The following is a 14,495-nucleotide window of genomic DNA, read 5'->3' as shown; positions in this document are numbered from 1 at the left end:
CCTCTGAACTGTAGTGGAGTAGAAGTACACCATGTACCTCTGAACTGTAGAGGAGTAGAAGTACACCATGTACCTCTGAACTGTAGAGGAGTAGAAGTACACCATGTACCTCTGAACTGTAGAGGAGTAGAAGTACACCATGTACCTCTGAACTGTAGTGCAGTAGAAGTACACCATGCACCTCTGAACTGTAGTGCAGTAGAAGTACACCATGTACCTCTGAACTGTAGTGAGTAGAAGTACACCATGTACCTCTGAACTGTAGTGAGTAGAAGTACACCATGTACCTCTGAACTGTAGTGGTGTAGAAGTACACCATGTACCTCTGAACTGTAGTGAGTAGAAGTACACCATGTACCTCTGAACAGTAGTGAGTAGAAGTACACCATGTACCTCTGAACTGTAGTGAGTAGCATAACATGGAAACACTCAGGTAAAGTACGAGTACCTCAAAATGATACTTGAGTAAATGTACTTAGTTACTTTACACCTCTGTATATCGCTAACTGGTACTGGATATGTATTTTGTAAATTGTGTAATTTGTAGTTTGATCTCTTAATATTTGTATGCATGCTTCTTCATAAGCTGTCTTTGGCTCAAATGTAAATGTCCTCCTCTGTGGGACGAGTAAAGGTATTGTACCGCTACGTGTAAATACTAGTACTCACTTTTACACGTCATCCTCAAAGAGCTCCAGTCTCCCGCAGTGCAGGTGATGGATGCAGATCCTCCAGCAGTAACGTAGCCAACATCACAAGCAAACGTAACTTTTGTCCCGTCGGGGAAAGATTGTAAAAGTATGTCGTTCCCCTTCAGCCCCATGTTGTCTCCTCCCACAGGGCTGGAGCAGTCCTGAGCTGGGGAGGGAACGTCCAGAAGTTAATGTGTAACGTAGAATCAAAACAGGACTAATGTCATATCTGCAGCGAGATTATAACCACTGACCTTGAGCTGAAAGGAAAAGGCCAACAGAGGTCAGGAGCAGGAGGAAGGAGGCCGCCATGATTTAAGACCGTCTGGTGAAGAGAAACATTAAAACATTAAAACATGTGATGGTTCAAATGTAAAGTAATGAATTAGATTTACTTAAGTACAAGTTTGAGGTACTTTACTTGAGTATTTGCATGTTATGCTACTGGGTACTTCTACTCCTCTACAGTTCAGAGGTACAACGAATACTTTTACTGTCGCTACTTTCACTCAGGGGCGGATCTAGAAAAATATTCATGGGTGGCATCCCCTGGCAGAAGTATATGCTGATTTAAATGCAGTCATATCAATCAATGTTAACTTGGAAAGCCACAATATTTATTTTAACTCAATAACATCAGGTGACATTATTGTGGCACATCAGTAAAGCCTTACAAGGTGGCAGACATCATTGAATGAATTTTAACTGAACAATAACTGAATGAGTTTCACTCTTAGACCAGCAGGGGAACCACATCTATGCAGACTGCTGCAATAAGTACATTAACTGTCTCATCGATGTTTGTCTGTATGAATATGATACTATTAACAATCATATTATTCCTATCAGCTGTCAGCAATACATCAGTATTGGGTCCACTCCTATTCATCATTTACCTCCTCCCACTAGGCACAATCCTCCGTCACCATGGCATCCACTTTCCACTATGCTGACGACAAGCAAGTCTATATCTCAACCAAACCCAACACCGCCCTCCCGCCCACCTCCCTCACCACCTGCCTCCAGGATATCAGGAGCTGGATGAGCAGGAACTTCCTGAAGCTAAATGGTAGTAAAACTGAGGCCCTGCTCATCGGCTCAAAAAACACCCTCTCCAAAATCCTAACCACCCCACCCCCAAGCATCATGATCGACGGCTTCCCTGTATCCTTCACCAGCCAAGTCAAAAGCCTTGGCGTCATCCTGGACAGCACCCTTTCGTTTGCACCCCACATAAAAAACATCACCCGGACTGCCTTCTTCCATATCCGCAACATTTCCAGACTCCGCCCATCCTGTGGTGGCGTCTTGATCCTTGTCTACAATTTAATCGCCACCTCTATAGGGGTTGTGGGTTTTGACGCGCCTCTCTTTGTTTCCAAACAATTCAGCGGAGATCGTAGTTGAATCAGATGAGCTTTGTTCCTTGATCCACACGGTACATACAGGAGGACACATTTCTTCGCTTCATAGTCACTAAAAAGTGTATCATTTTCCAAAGTAACAAAAAGAACACGGTCAAAAGACTTTTCCATTTCCCCGTCTATCACCCCCAGCTGTGTCCCATCAATCTACCATATAGGCATAGCCATGCACGTGATACTGACGCACATATCACAAATAATAAGTGAGCCTTAAATGAATGCATTTTAAACCATAATGTGACTCACAAAAATAGTCGATAATTTACAGTATAATCTAATTTATATTATTATTAAGCCTAACATTCAGACAATAATAACAAAAGGTAAAATGGCTCTAACACATCCCTTTCACAATCCAGCACCGAAATCCTGGTTAATGCATTTGTCACAACCCGGATTGACCACTGTAATGATATCCTCTCTGGCCTACCCACAAAACTACTCAACAGACTCCAAATCATTCAAAACTCGGCTGCCCGGATCATTACCTGTACCAAATGGTCTGACCACATCACCCCCATCCTCATCCAACTTCACTGGCTCCCTGTTCAGCACCGGATTGACTACAAAAACCTTCTGCTTACATACAAAGTAGGGCTGTGCGATTATGGCAAAAATCATAATCACGATTATTTGGTCAATAATTGATATCACGATTATTCATTGACCATTTATTGAACTTTAAAACAAATAATATTTTACCAATAAACAAGATCAATAAATGTGTTGGAGCGCTCTTCCAAAACCATACTAAACATATATTAATATGATAAATAAAAATAAATTAGACCAAAATAAATGAAATCAAACATGTTGCAGTGCACTGTCACAACCTACTGAACACTCCTTAACATATAGCCAACATGTTGGTAAAACATATTCAACATATTCCACTCAGTTAAACGTTGAAGGCTGGCCAACCGTCATGGTCCAGAAGTAACAGGAAATAAATGTTGAACTACAATTTAAGACCAAATAAAAATGTTTAGGCCACCATGACAAATGCTGGTAGGGCTGCTCGTGTCATCTCTTAAAGATGTTTTGCAAGAAACACCAGCCTGTTTACATGGTCTGGTTTCAGAGATGAGCGCAGACAGGTGACGATATTGCCACCTGTACTGAAGACCCTCTCTGAAGAGGAACTTGTGGCAGTGCTGCCACATGACACAGGAAAAAAAGAAAAGACTCTGAACCCTTTCTTTGCCATTATATAAAAATAGTGTTGCTACAAAAGTATAATTAGGCTTACTAATAAGACAACTCAGATCTGAAGCTACACAGGAATCTGCTGCAGCAACAGTGCAATAAAAAAGACAACATTAATAGAATCAAACCCATTTTTTGTTGCATTTTATTAGAGTATAAAAAGAAATGCCTTTAAAATAGGATGCAAGCAACACTAGTTTCTGAACTGATAGACTATAATCAATTTAAACAGAACAGATCTTAATGTTTGCATTCTTATACCATTTTGTACAATAATTATCATGAATAAGTTCAAACAAACTAAAACTTACAGCTGATTAATAACGGTATCCAAATTGAGTTTTTATTATATCAAAAACCTGTTGAAATGCTTCTGTTATTTTTACTGTCCCACAAAAGCGCGTCGCAGCCTCCAGGAAAGCTTCTTTCATAACTTCGCCGTCTTTGAAAGACTTCATGTGTTTCGCAAGAACGTGACTGACACGATAAGATGCTCTGGTAGCAGCCTTGCTCTTGTTGTTGGGCCTGGTGGAAATGGACTGCTGTGCATTTAGCTGTCCTTTCAGGCCCCTCCCCTTTTGGAGCGTAGGGCAGAATTAGGAGGGAATTCCGTCTCGTAGCGTTTGTGCACTGTTTTGAAATGCCGCTCCTAAATTACCCTTCTTCGATAAAGCCACGCTCGCATTGCAGATGAGACAGATGGACTTTGAATTGGAAGAGATACAAAAATAATGATCCTCCCACTCGGAGTGAAAATTATATATGTTGGGCTTTTTTGCTTCTGCCATAATTGCGGTCTTGTGTGTGTGCGGACTGTCACTCCTGTTGACCATCCATGCTGTTGACACGGACAACGTCAGCGAACTAGTGCACTGCTCACCAGCCACGCCCGGACACATGGGGTGAGGCCGGCCAATCACAAAGCTTTGATGCGTTCAAGTGCATTATTCTGGCACGGGAACATTATGTTACAGGACATTAACGATAAAACAGAATATTGTTGTTCTATTTTTAGACACATCTCGCGATCGACTGGGAATCTCCCCGCGACCCTTCTTTTTAACTAGTTGCTGCTCTTGTTCTGACATCTTCGCTTGCGCTGAACACTCACAACACATGTCACTCCCACGTGGCCGAGTGGGCTTTTAGGGAGGGGCGAAAGCGCACCCAGCAAAATAATCGTATTTTGTCAATTATGCTGTTTTCCTAATCGTCGCAAGCCATAATCGTAGTCGCGATTAAAATACGATTAATTGCACAGCCCTAATAAAAAGCCCTCAACAACCTCACCCCCACCTATCTCTCAAACCTCCTCCAGGAATACACCCCCTCCCGCTCCCTGCGCTCATCCTCAGCCGGACTCCTGACTGTCCCCACCTCCCGCCTTAGCACCATGGGAGCCAGGGCTTTTAGCTGCACCGCGCCCAGGCTCTGGAACTCTCTGCCTCCACACATCAAACAGTCTGACTCCATCACGATATTCAAATCCCACCTCAAAACCCACCTGTTTAAACCGGCCTACTCACTCTAAAACACATTCAACCTGCCATCACGGATCCTCCTCTCACTCCGTCACTCCACACTCTTGTCTGTTTTATGTTTTATGCTGCTGTATTGCCTTGTCGGTTCGATTAAATTGTGTTCCGTTTTTGTTTTAGCCGTTTTGACTTTTAAATGCACTGTAAGGCGACCTTGGGTGTCCTGAAAGGCGCCTCGAAATAAAACGTATTATTATTCTTATCAGCTGTCAATCACTGTTATGATTCACATATTCAGTGTTATTATTAAATAAACTATATTTTTTGGAGTTAATGATGAATGTTCCTCAAGATGCTTGCTGACCCTCCTTCAAATTTGAAAGACAAGTAATTACTATCATAAATCAAAAGAATCAAAAGAACAGTTCAGCGCCCCACGACTTCACTGCAAACACTTACAACCTTGACTTTACATCAGAAAGAACAAACATTAAAGAAGTGACTAACTGCATCAATTAGGGTTTAAAAAATGTGTATTCAGCTAAAACATAAACATCGCGGCAGTTATGATCCAGTGGAGAGTCCTTACCTGCTGGCCTAGTTAAATCAAAGTGGTTACTTTCTGTTGGCTGGGCAGTGAAGTTTTACACACCGTCTGATTTGACTTTCTCAGGACTTGAAACTGTTTTTTGGGGGCAGACCCCCACAAAGAAGAAAACTATTATACACACGTAAGGTCATCATCTTAACAGTTTATTATTCTCATCGACTCATCCGTGAGCAGAGCATCAAGCTGCCGATAACAGCTGAATGTGGCGATTACCATCTTGATCAGCAAAACGCCTCACAAACGTATTAAGATTTAAAGCTATGGTGCGTTTTGATTCAATGCTGAGTACAGCCTGAAGAACATCGAGGATTAAAAAACAAATGTCACAACAGGACTTAGAAAAGCTTGTCCATGCTTTTATCTTTAGTAGACTCACTCGACTACTGCAATAGTGTCTTCACAGGGCTCACTAAACAATCCATCAGAAAGCTGCAGCTGATTCAGAGCGCTGCTGCTCGAGTCCTCACTCACACTAAAAGAGTGGATCACATCAGTCCGGTTCTGAAATCTCTACACTGGCTTCCAGTCGGCCACATCATTGATTTTAAAGTACTATTGCTAGTTTTTAAATCATTACATGGTTTAGGACCAAAGTATATTGTTGAACTCCTGCATAATTACGAGCCATCAAGGTGCCTCAGGTCTTCTGGGACGGGTCTGCTATCGGCTCTATGTTTGAGTAACAACAAAACATGGAGAGACAGCATTTAGCTGTTATGCCCGACACTCCTAAAAAGTCTTTTAATTTGTTTTGTAAAGCACTTTGAATTGTCGCGTACAGAAAAGTGCTATATAAATAAACTTCCCTTCCCTTGCCTTACAGCCAAACCTGACAGGCTCTTCTCTGTCATTGTAGACTGCAAATACCTCATTCCTTCCGTCTACTTGGATCCGAAATGCTTCTCGTTTTGAGCTGTCCCCCGTTCAAATGAAATCGCCGCCAATCATATTTCCAGGCTCGCGCCAGGGCCGGGGGAGGGGTTACAAGGCTCACGTCTTGTGCTGCATTCATTGCACTCGGACATTAGAGATTTTCTCTCATAAATGTTCGATGAGCCACAACTTTTCTTTCAAAACAAAGCTGCCAAATGGGGTAGCAAGGCATTTTTCTGAGGTGGCAGCTGCCACCCCGTGCCACCCCGTAGAACCGCCACTGCTTTCACTATATTTTGATGAGAATACTTTTCTACTTTCACTTGAGGAACATTTTGAAAGCAGGACTTTTACTGTAACAGAGTATTCCTGCACTCTGGTACTTCTACTTTTACTCAAGTACAAGATCTGAGTACTTCTACTTTTACTCAAGTACAAGATCTGAGTACTTCTACTTTTACTCAAGTACAAGACCTGAGTACTTCTACTTTTACTCAAGCACACGATCTGAGTACTTCTACTTTTACTCAAGTTCAAGACCTGAGTACTTCTACTTTTACTCAAGTTCAAGACCTGAGTACTTCTACTTTTACTCAAGTACACGATCTGAGTACTTCTACTTTTACTCAAGAACAAGATCTGAGTACTTCTACTTTTACTCAAGAACAAGATCTGAGTACTTCTACTTTTACTCAAGAACAAGATCTGAGTACTTCTACTTTTACTCAAGTACAAGATCTGAGTACTTCTACTTTTACTCAAGAACAAGACCTGAGTACTTCTACTTTTACTCAAGAACAAGATCTGAGTACTTCTACTTTTACTCAAGTACAAGATCCGAGTACTTCTACTTTTACTCAAGTACAAGACCTGAGTACTTCTACTTTTACTCAAGTACAATATCTGAGTACTTGTACTTTCACTCAAGTACAAGATCTGAGTACTTCTACTTTTACTCAAGTACAAGATCTGAGTACTTCTACTTTTACACAAGTACAAGATCTGAGTACTTCTACTTTTACTCAAGTACAAGACCTGAGTACTTCTACTTTTACTCAAGTACAATATCTGAGTACTTGTACTTTCACTCAAGTACAAGATCTGAGTACTTCTACTTTTACTCAAGTACAAGATCTGAGTACTTCTACTTTTACACAAGTACAAGATCTGAGTACTTCTACTTTTACTCAAGTACTTCTACTTTTACTCAAGTACCAGACCTGAGTACTTCTACTTTTACTCAAGTACACGATCTGAGTACTTCTACTTTTACTCAAGTTCAAGACTTGAGTACTTCTACTTTTACTCAAGAACAAGATCTGAGTACTTGTACTTTTACTCAAGTACAAGATCTGAGTACTTCTCAATTCAATTCAAAACCTTTATTTATACAGATAAAACCCATTGAGATCATAGACCTCTTTTACAATGGTGACCTGCTTCAATTAGTTCCAAACATTAATACAAACATGACAGAAAACAAAGGACATTATATGATACTACAGTTTGTATACTAGTAGCATTTACAGACACCAATATGTTCTGATTGTATAGCGTCTATCCTAGCTTTAAAAACATGAAATGGAATCAAACTGCTTGGCTTCCATTCCTTTTGTAGACTGTTCCATGCTAGCGGCGCTGCGCATCTAAAAGCTGTATTTCCTAATACAGTCCTAGCAGTTGGCACATGTAATACAACCACAGCTTTAGATCTCAGGCAGTAGCCACTTACAATACGCTGTGAGATCAGGGAACAGATGTAAGACGGAAGTTTCCCTAACATTGCTTTATAAATAAAAAGATACCAGTGATTTAGCCGCCGTACAGTAAGTGAAAGCAACCCTGCCCTTGTATACAGGGTACAATGATGAGTACCAAGAGCCGAGCAGTGACGGCAGCAAAATCTAGGTGCGTACAGCAGACAGTAGCTAGCAGTTTTCGACGGACACAGCCCACTGAAAAATATATTGTTTTTTTGAGTACTTCTACTTTTACTCAAGTACAATATCTGAGTACTTCTACTTTTACTCAAGTACAATATCTGAGTATTTCTACTTTTACTAAGTACAAGACCTGAGTACTTCTACTTTTACTCAAGAACAAGATCTGAGTACTTCTACTTTTACTCAAGTACAATATCTGAGTACTTCTACTTTTACTCAAGTACAATATCTGAGTACTTCTACTTTTACTCAAGTACAATATCTGAGTACTTCTACTTTTACTCAAGTACAAGATCTGAGTACTTCTACTTTTACTCAAGTACAAGACCTGAGTACTTCTACTTTTACTAAGTACAAGATCTGAGTACTTCTACTTTTACTCAAGCACAAGATCTGAGTACTTCTACTTTTACTCAAGTACAAGATCTGAGTACTTCTACTTTGATTTATGAAATCAATCATATCTCCTGAAGAAGAGCCTTTCTGTCTTCAGACCTGAACCTGATGAATACGTTTCACACTGACCTCCATGCTGTGTTTCAGACTAACCTCCATGTTGAGTTTCAGACTAACCTCCATGTTGAGTTTCAGACCAACCTCCATGCTGTGTTTCAGACTAACCTCCATGCTGTGTTTCAGACTAACCTCCATGTTGTGTTTCAGACTAACCTCCATGTTGTGTTTCAGACTAACCTCCATGTTGTATTTCAGACTAACCTCCATGTTGAGTTTCAGACTAACCTCCATGTTGAGTTTCAGACTAACCTCCATGTTGAGTTTCAGACTAACCTCCATGTTGTGTTTCAGACTAACCTCCATGTTGAGTTTCAGACTAACCTCCATGTTGAGTTTCAGACTGACCTCCATGCTGTGTTTCAGACTAACCTCCATGTTGAGTTTCAGACTAACCTCCATGCTGAGTTTCAGACTAACCTCCATGTTGAGTTTCAGACTAACCTCCATGTTGTGTTTCAGACTAACCTCCATGTTGAGTTTCAGACTGACCTCCATGCTGTGTTTCAGACTAACCTCCATGTTGAGTTTCAGACTAACCTCCATGTTGTGTTTCAGACTAACCTCCATGTTGAGTTTCAGACTAACCTCCATGCTGTGTTTCAGACTAACCTCCATGTTGAGTTTCAGACTGACCTCCATGCTGTGTTTCAGACTAACCTCCATGTTGAGTTTCAGACTGACCTCCATGCTGTGTTTCAGACTAACCTCCATGTTGAGTTTCAGACTAACCTCCATGTTGAGTTTCACACTAACCTCCATGTTGAGTTTCAGACTAACCTCCATGTTGTGTTTCAGACTAACCTCCATGTTGAGTTTCAGACTACCTCCATGTTGAGTTCAGACTAACCTCCATGTTGAGTTTTCAGACTAACCTCCATTGTTGAGTTTCAGACTAACCTCCATGTTGAGTTTCACACTGACCTCCATGCTGTGTTCAGACTAACCTCCATGTTGTGTTTCAGACTAACCTCCATGTTGAGTTTCAGACTAACCTCCATGTTGAGTTTCAGACTAACCTCCATGCTGTGTTTCAGACTAACCTCCATGTTGAGTTTCAGACTAACCTCCATGTTGAGTTTCAGACTAACCTCCATGTTGAGTTTCAGACTAACCTCCATGTTGAGTTTCAGACTAACCTCCATGTTGTGTTTCAGACTAACCTCCATTGTGTTTCAGACCTACCTCCATGTTGAGTTCAGACTAACCTCCATGTTGAGTTTCAGACTAACCTCCATGTTGAGTTCAGACTAACCTCCATGTTGAGTTTCAGACTAACCTCCATGTTGTGTTTCAGACTAACCTCCATGTTTGAGTTTCAGACTAACCTCCATGTTGAGTTTCAGACTAACCTCCATGTTTGAGTTTCAGACTAACCTCCATGTTGAGTTTCAGACTAACCTCCATGTTGAGTTTCAGACTACCTCCATGTTGAGTTTCAGACTAACCTCCATGTTGAGTTTCAGACTAACCTCCATGTTGAGTTTTCAGACTAACCTCCATGTTGAGTTTCAGACTAACCTCCATGCTGTGTTTCAATTCAATTCAATTCAAAACCTTTATTTATACAGATAAAACCCATTGAGATCATAGACCTCTTTTACAATGGTGACCTGCTTCAATTAGTTCCAAACATTAATACAAACATGACAGAAAACAAAGGACATTATATGATACTACAGTTTGTATACTAGTAGCATTTACAGACACCAATATTTTCTGATTGTATAGCGTCTATCCTAGCTTTAAAAACATGAAATGGAATCAAACTGCTTAGCTTCCATTCCTTTTGTAGACTGTTCCATGCTAGCGGCGCTGCGCATCTAAAAGCTGTATTTCCTAATACAGTCCTAGCAGTTGGCACATGTAATACAACCACAGCTTTAGATCTCAGGCAGTAGCCATTTACAATACGCTGTGAGATCAGGGAACAGATGTAAGACGGAAGTTTCCCTAACATTGCTTTATAAATAAAAAGATACCAGTGATTTAGCCGCCGTACAGTAAGTGAAAGCAACCCTGCCCTTGTATACAGGGTACAATGATGAGTCAAAGTCTTACAGTCTGTCACAAACCTTAGTGCACTATGATAGGCGGCATCTATCTTGGTGAGGTAATTGGCCGGCGCATTCATATAAAATAGATCACCATAGTCCAGCACAGGTACTTCTACTTTTACTCAAGTACAAGATCTGAGTACTTCTACTTTTACACAAGTACAAGATCTGAGTACTTCTACTTTTACTCAAGTACTTCTACTTTTAATCAAGATCTGAGTACTTCTACTTTTAATCAAGATCTGAGTACTTCTACTCAATAGTAGAGTACAAGTATAAAGTAGTATACAATTAAAATACTCAAATACAAGTACCTCAAATGTGTACTTATGTACAGTACAATGTACTACCACTGACTAACACACACATAAAACATCGATAAACATTCAGTTAAATCGGTTAAAATGCCCAATATCACAGTTAACACTACAGAATAGGTCCCTGGATATTCTTTGTAGGTAAATAAATATTCTTAGTGTCCTTCATAGTCTCGGAAGACACCAAACTCCACTCAAAATATATCAGATTTAACTCATTTGCGTGCCACTACTTATATGCTTATATCCATTAATACCGAGCAGTTCCACAACCCTATACAGCAACAGTTTATTATTCTAAATCCGGCACATGTTTAATAAAGAACAAAAAAGACTCGAACACAGAAGTCACATCCCGTAAACCCACGACATCACGCTTGTTTTAACGGATCAGACGTGTGGGCGTTACCGCTTCATTTGACCGACGAATTACAGGATTAAATGTAATTTAATTTATATTCTAAATCGTCTGAACACAGCAGGGGAGTCATCAGAGTGTACATCAGTTAGATTGTGTTTAAATAAGAGTTTCAATATGCTTATAATCCATACATTATTAAGCCATGGATCGATGATAAAGAGATAGAGTGAATTCCTGCGAAGCTGCTTTAGCGGCGCAAAAATACCCGGATGTGGGCCCACTGAGCATGCGCAGTATAGTTTTTCTGTCACGAGGTGAATGGAGACTAAATTATCTTTTTTTTATTGAATATATTTTACACTTTGAAATTCTCCAAAACTTTTCCTCTTATTTTTCTAAATATTCCAACTTTTTTATTATTCCATCTTTTTTTTGTACTTTAGCTTTTTATTGTTATGCTTCTTAATTAATACTAAGCTATCTTTGGCTCTTTCATTACTGTAACAATGTACATGTATCCTCTGTGGGACGAATATTAACTGGACTTTTAACATTTTGCATTAGTATTTCATCTAATATGTCATTCTTGCACATTTAATGTAAAAACATCCCACTTGTAGCCTATATGGTCTCTTAGGTGTGATGTATCCTTTCAATCGTGTTTTATGTGTCGACATATGTGTATATTCATGGTCACTCTTCGGTTTAATCTGCCATTTGTATTGCTAACTACGTGCAATACTTTGTTTTACATGCTGCTGCAACAACAAAAACATGTCTCAATTTGGGATGAATTAAGTATATCTTATAAAGGTTTTCTGATATCTAGGTCAATGGAGAGGAGTCATTTTGAATTGGCCGCTGCGGTCACTCATAACAAATCTGCTTCAACATCTGCTCCTTTTCCTGGGTGGTTAGAAGCTAGGTAGCAACCGTTAGCTAACGTCACGTCAACAACACTAAACGATACACCGATTTAGGGACGTTAGAACGGTTCGTGGTTAAGTATTAGGTTAGTTTACGGTAGTAGAGTGAGTCAAAGAGTGTATTAAATGTGTTTCTTACCGTTTGGAGAGGAGATTTGTGTTCCGCTGCTTCACTGCTGAGTCTCCTCACCCTATGTGACTGTACTCAGGAAGGGGCGGGGCTTCAGCTGTGACGCACCTCTTCCTGAGTGTAAACACCAAGCCCTGACTGTCACTCAGAAAGGGGCGGGGCTTCAGCTGTGACGCACCATATTATTATTATCATGAATATTATTATTACTGCTATCTGTATTTATTTTGTATTTTTGTATTATTTTATTATTTTAATGTTTATTTTGTATTTTATTGTTTTGGGTAACTCGGGGTCAAATGTTGCCCAATCAAGATTAATCTTTGACTTTAGACAGATTCATCCAGACAGACTTTGACCTCTGCAGGAAATCACACGTGAAAGGTCACATGTTCACATCAATTCAAAGTGAAGAGAGGAAGCTTCGCCTCGTTCACAGAGGATGATGTAACGACCAACCCTGCTCAATGAGAGGAAGTGATGTATTTCCGCTGAGAAATAATCGAAATATTCCCATTGCACTGTGTTTCAATCACGCCCATGAACCACACGGCCCATTTTCTCTTTTTATCATATATATATAAATATAATATAATATTGGGAGGGCTAAAACCCTCTTTAATGGTCACACATGCAGAGCACACAGCACACACAGTGAAATGTGTTCGCTGCTTTTAAGTACATCCCTTTATAAATGAGGCCCCAGGAGTCGAGTACGGGGAGCATTGTGCAGCTATTGCACAGCGCCCGGGGAGCAATGGGAGTGAGGGAGGAAGGGGGATGTCCGGTGCCTTGCTCAAGGGCTCCATGGCAGGGCAGGAGGTGAACTGGGACCTCTCCAAGTAGCAGTCCACACTCCATACTTTAAGTCTGTTCGGGGACTTGAACCGGCGACCCTACAGCTCCCAGTCCAAGCCCCTAGTGACTGAGCCACTGCCGGACAATTAATAGCAATTTGATTACGTTTTTGGAACGGAAAATATTTGTTTTAAAATTATTTGGAGATTTAAATTCCTATTTTTTTTTTACTATGTCTAAAAATAAACTCGAAAGCACAGTTCAGGTGTCAAATTTTGATAAAATATTAAATATATGTGCAAAAATCATCTTCTTTAAAGCTATCATGACGTTATTGTGTGTCCAGCACGGCATCTGATTGTTATCACACAGTTCCTTTATTTCCATGCAATTACATACCTCCACACGCATTCACTCAGGAGAGGACTCTTTAAAGTAGAGACACTACATACTGATATACACCTGAACATCAGCAGGAGAGGACTCTTTAAAGTAGAGACACTACATACTGATATACACCTGAACATCAGCAGGAGAGGACTCTTTAAAGTAGAGACACTACATACTGATATACACCTGAACATCAGCAGGAGAGGACTCTTTAAAGTAGAGACACTACATACTGATATACACCTGAACATCAGCAGGAGAGGACTCTTTAAAGTAGAGACACTACATACTGATATACACCTGAACATCAGCAGGAGAGGACTCTTTAAAGTAGAGACACTACATACTGATATACACCTGCACATCAGCAGGAGAGGACTCTTTAAAGTAGAGACACTACACACTGATATACACCTGAACATCAGCAGGAGAGGACTCTTTAAAGTAGAGACACTACATACTGATATACACCTGAACATCAGCAGGAGAGGACTCTTTAAAGTAGAGACACTACATACTGATATACACCTGAACATCAGCAGGAGAGGACTCTTTAAAGTAGAAACACTACATACTGATATACACCTGAACATCAGCAGGAGAGGACTCTTTAAAGTAGAGACACTACATACTGATATACACATGAACATCAGCAGGAGAGGAATCTTTAAAGTAGAGACATTACATACTGATATACACCTGAACATCAGCAGGAGAGGACTCTTTAAAGTAGAGACACTACATACTGATATACACCTGAACATCAGCAGGAGAGGA

General features: G+C 40.3%; 1 protein-coding gene across 8 annotated transcripts in view; it reads right to left on the bottom strand.

Annotated features, from left to right (window-relative positions):
- LOC117553660 (membrane cofactor protein-like) overlaps positions 1 to 12,664 on the bottom strand; it is a gene marked incomplete at its 3' end in the record, with an annotated part of 51,996 nt that extends 39,332 nt beyond the window's left edge. For 5 of the 8 annotated variants that reach the window (XM_034227666.1, XM_034227668.1, XM_034227670.1 and 2 more), the window contains 3 exon segments: positions 670 to 858; positions 947 to 1,017; positions 12,540 to 12,663. In XM_034227666.1, the coding sequence (XP_034083557.1) occupies positions 670 to 858; positions 947 to 1,004 (247 nt within the window). 8 annotated transcript variants of the gene reach the window in all.
- Positions 12,665 to 14,495: the final 1,831 nt, after the last annotated feature.

The sequence above is a fragment of the Gymnodraco acuticeps genome, unplaced genomic scaffold (assembly GCF_902827175.1).
Source record: "Gymnodraco acuticeps unplaced genomic scaffold, fGymAcu1.1, whole genome shotgun sequence".
NCBI classification, from domain to species: Eukaryota; Metazoa; Chordata; class Actinopteri; order Perciformes; family Bathydraconidae; genus Gymnodraco; species Gymnodraco acuticeps.
Note: the sequence above shows the minus strand (reverse complement) of the source record. Positions and strands in the feature narration are given on the sequence as shown.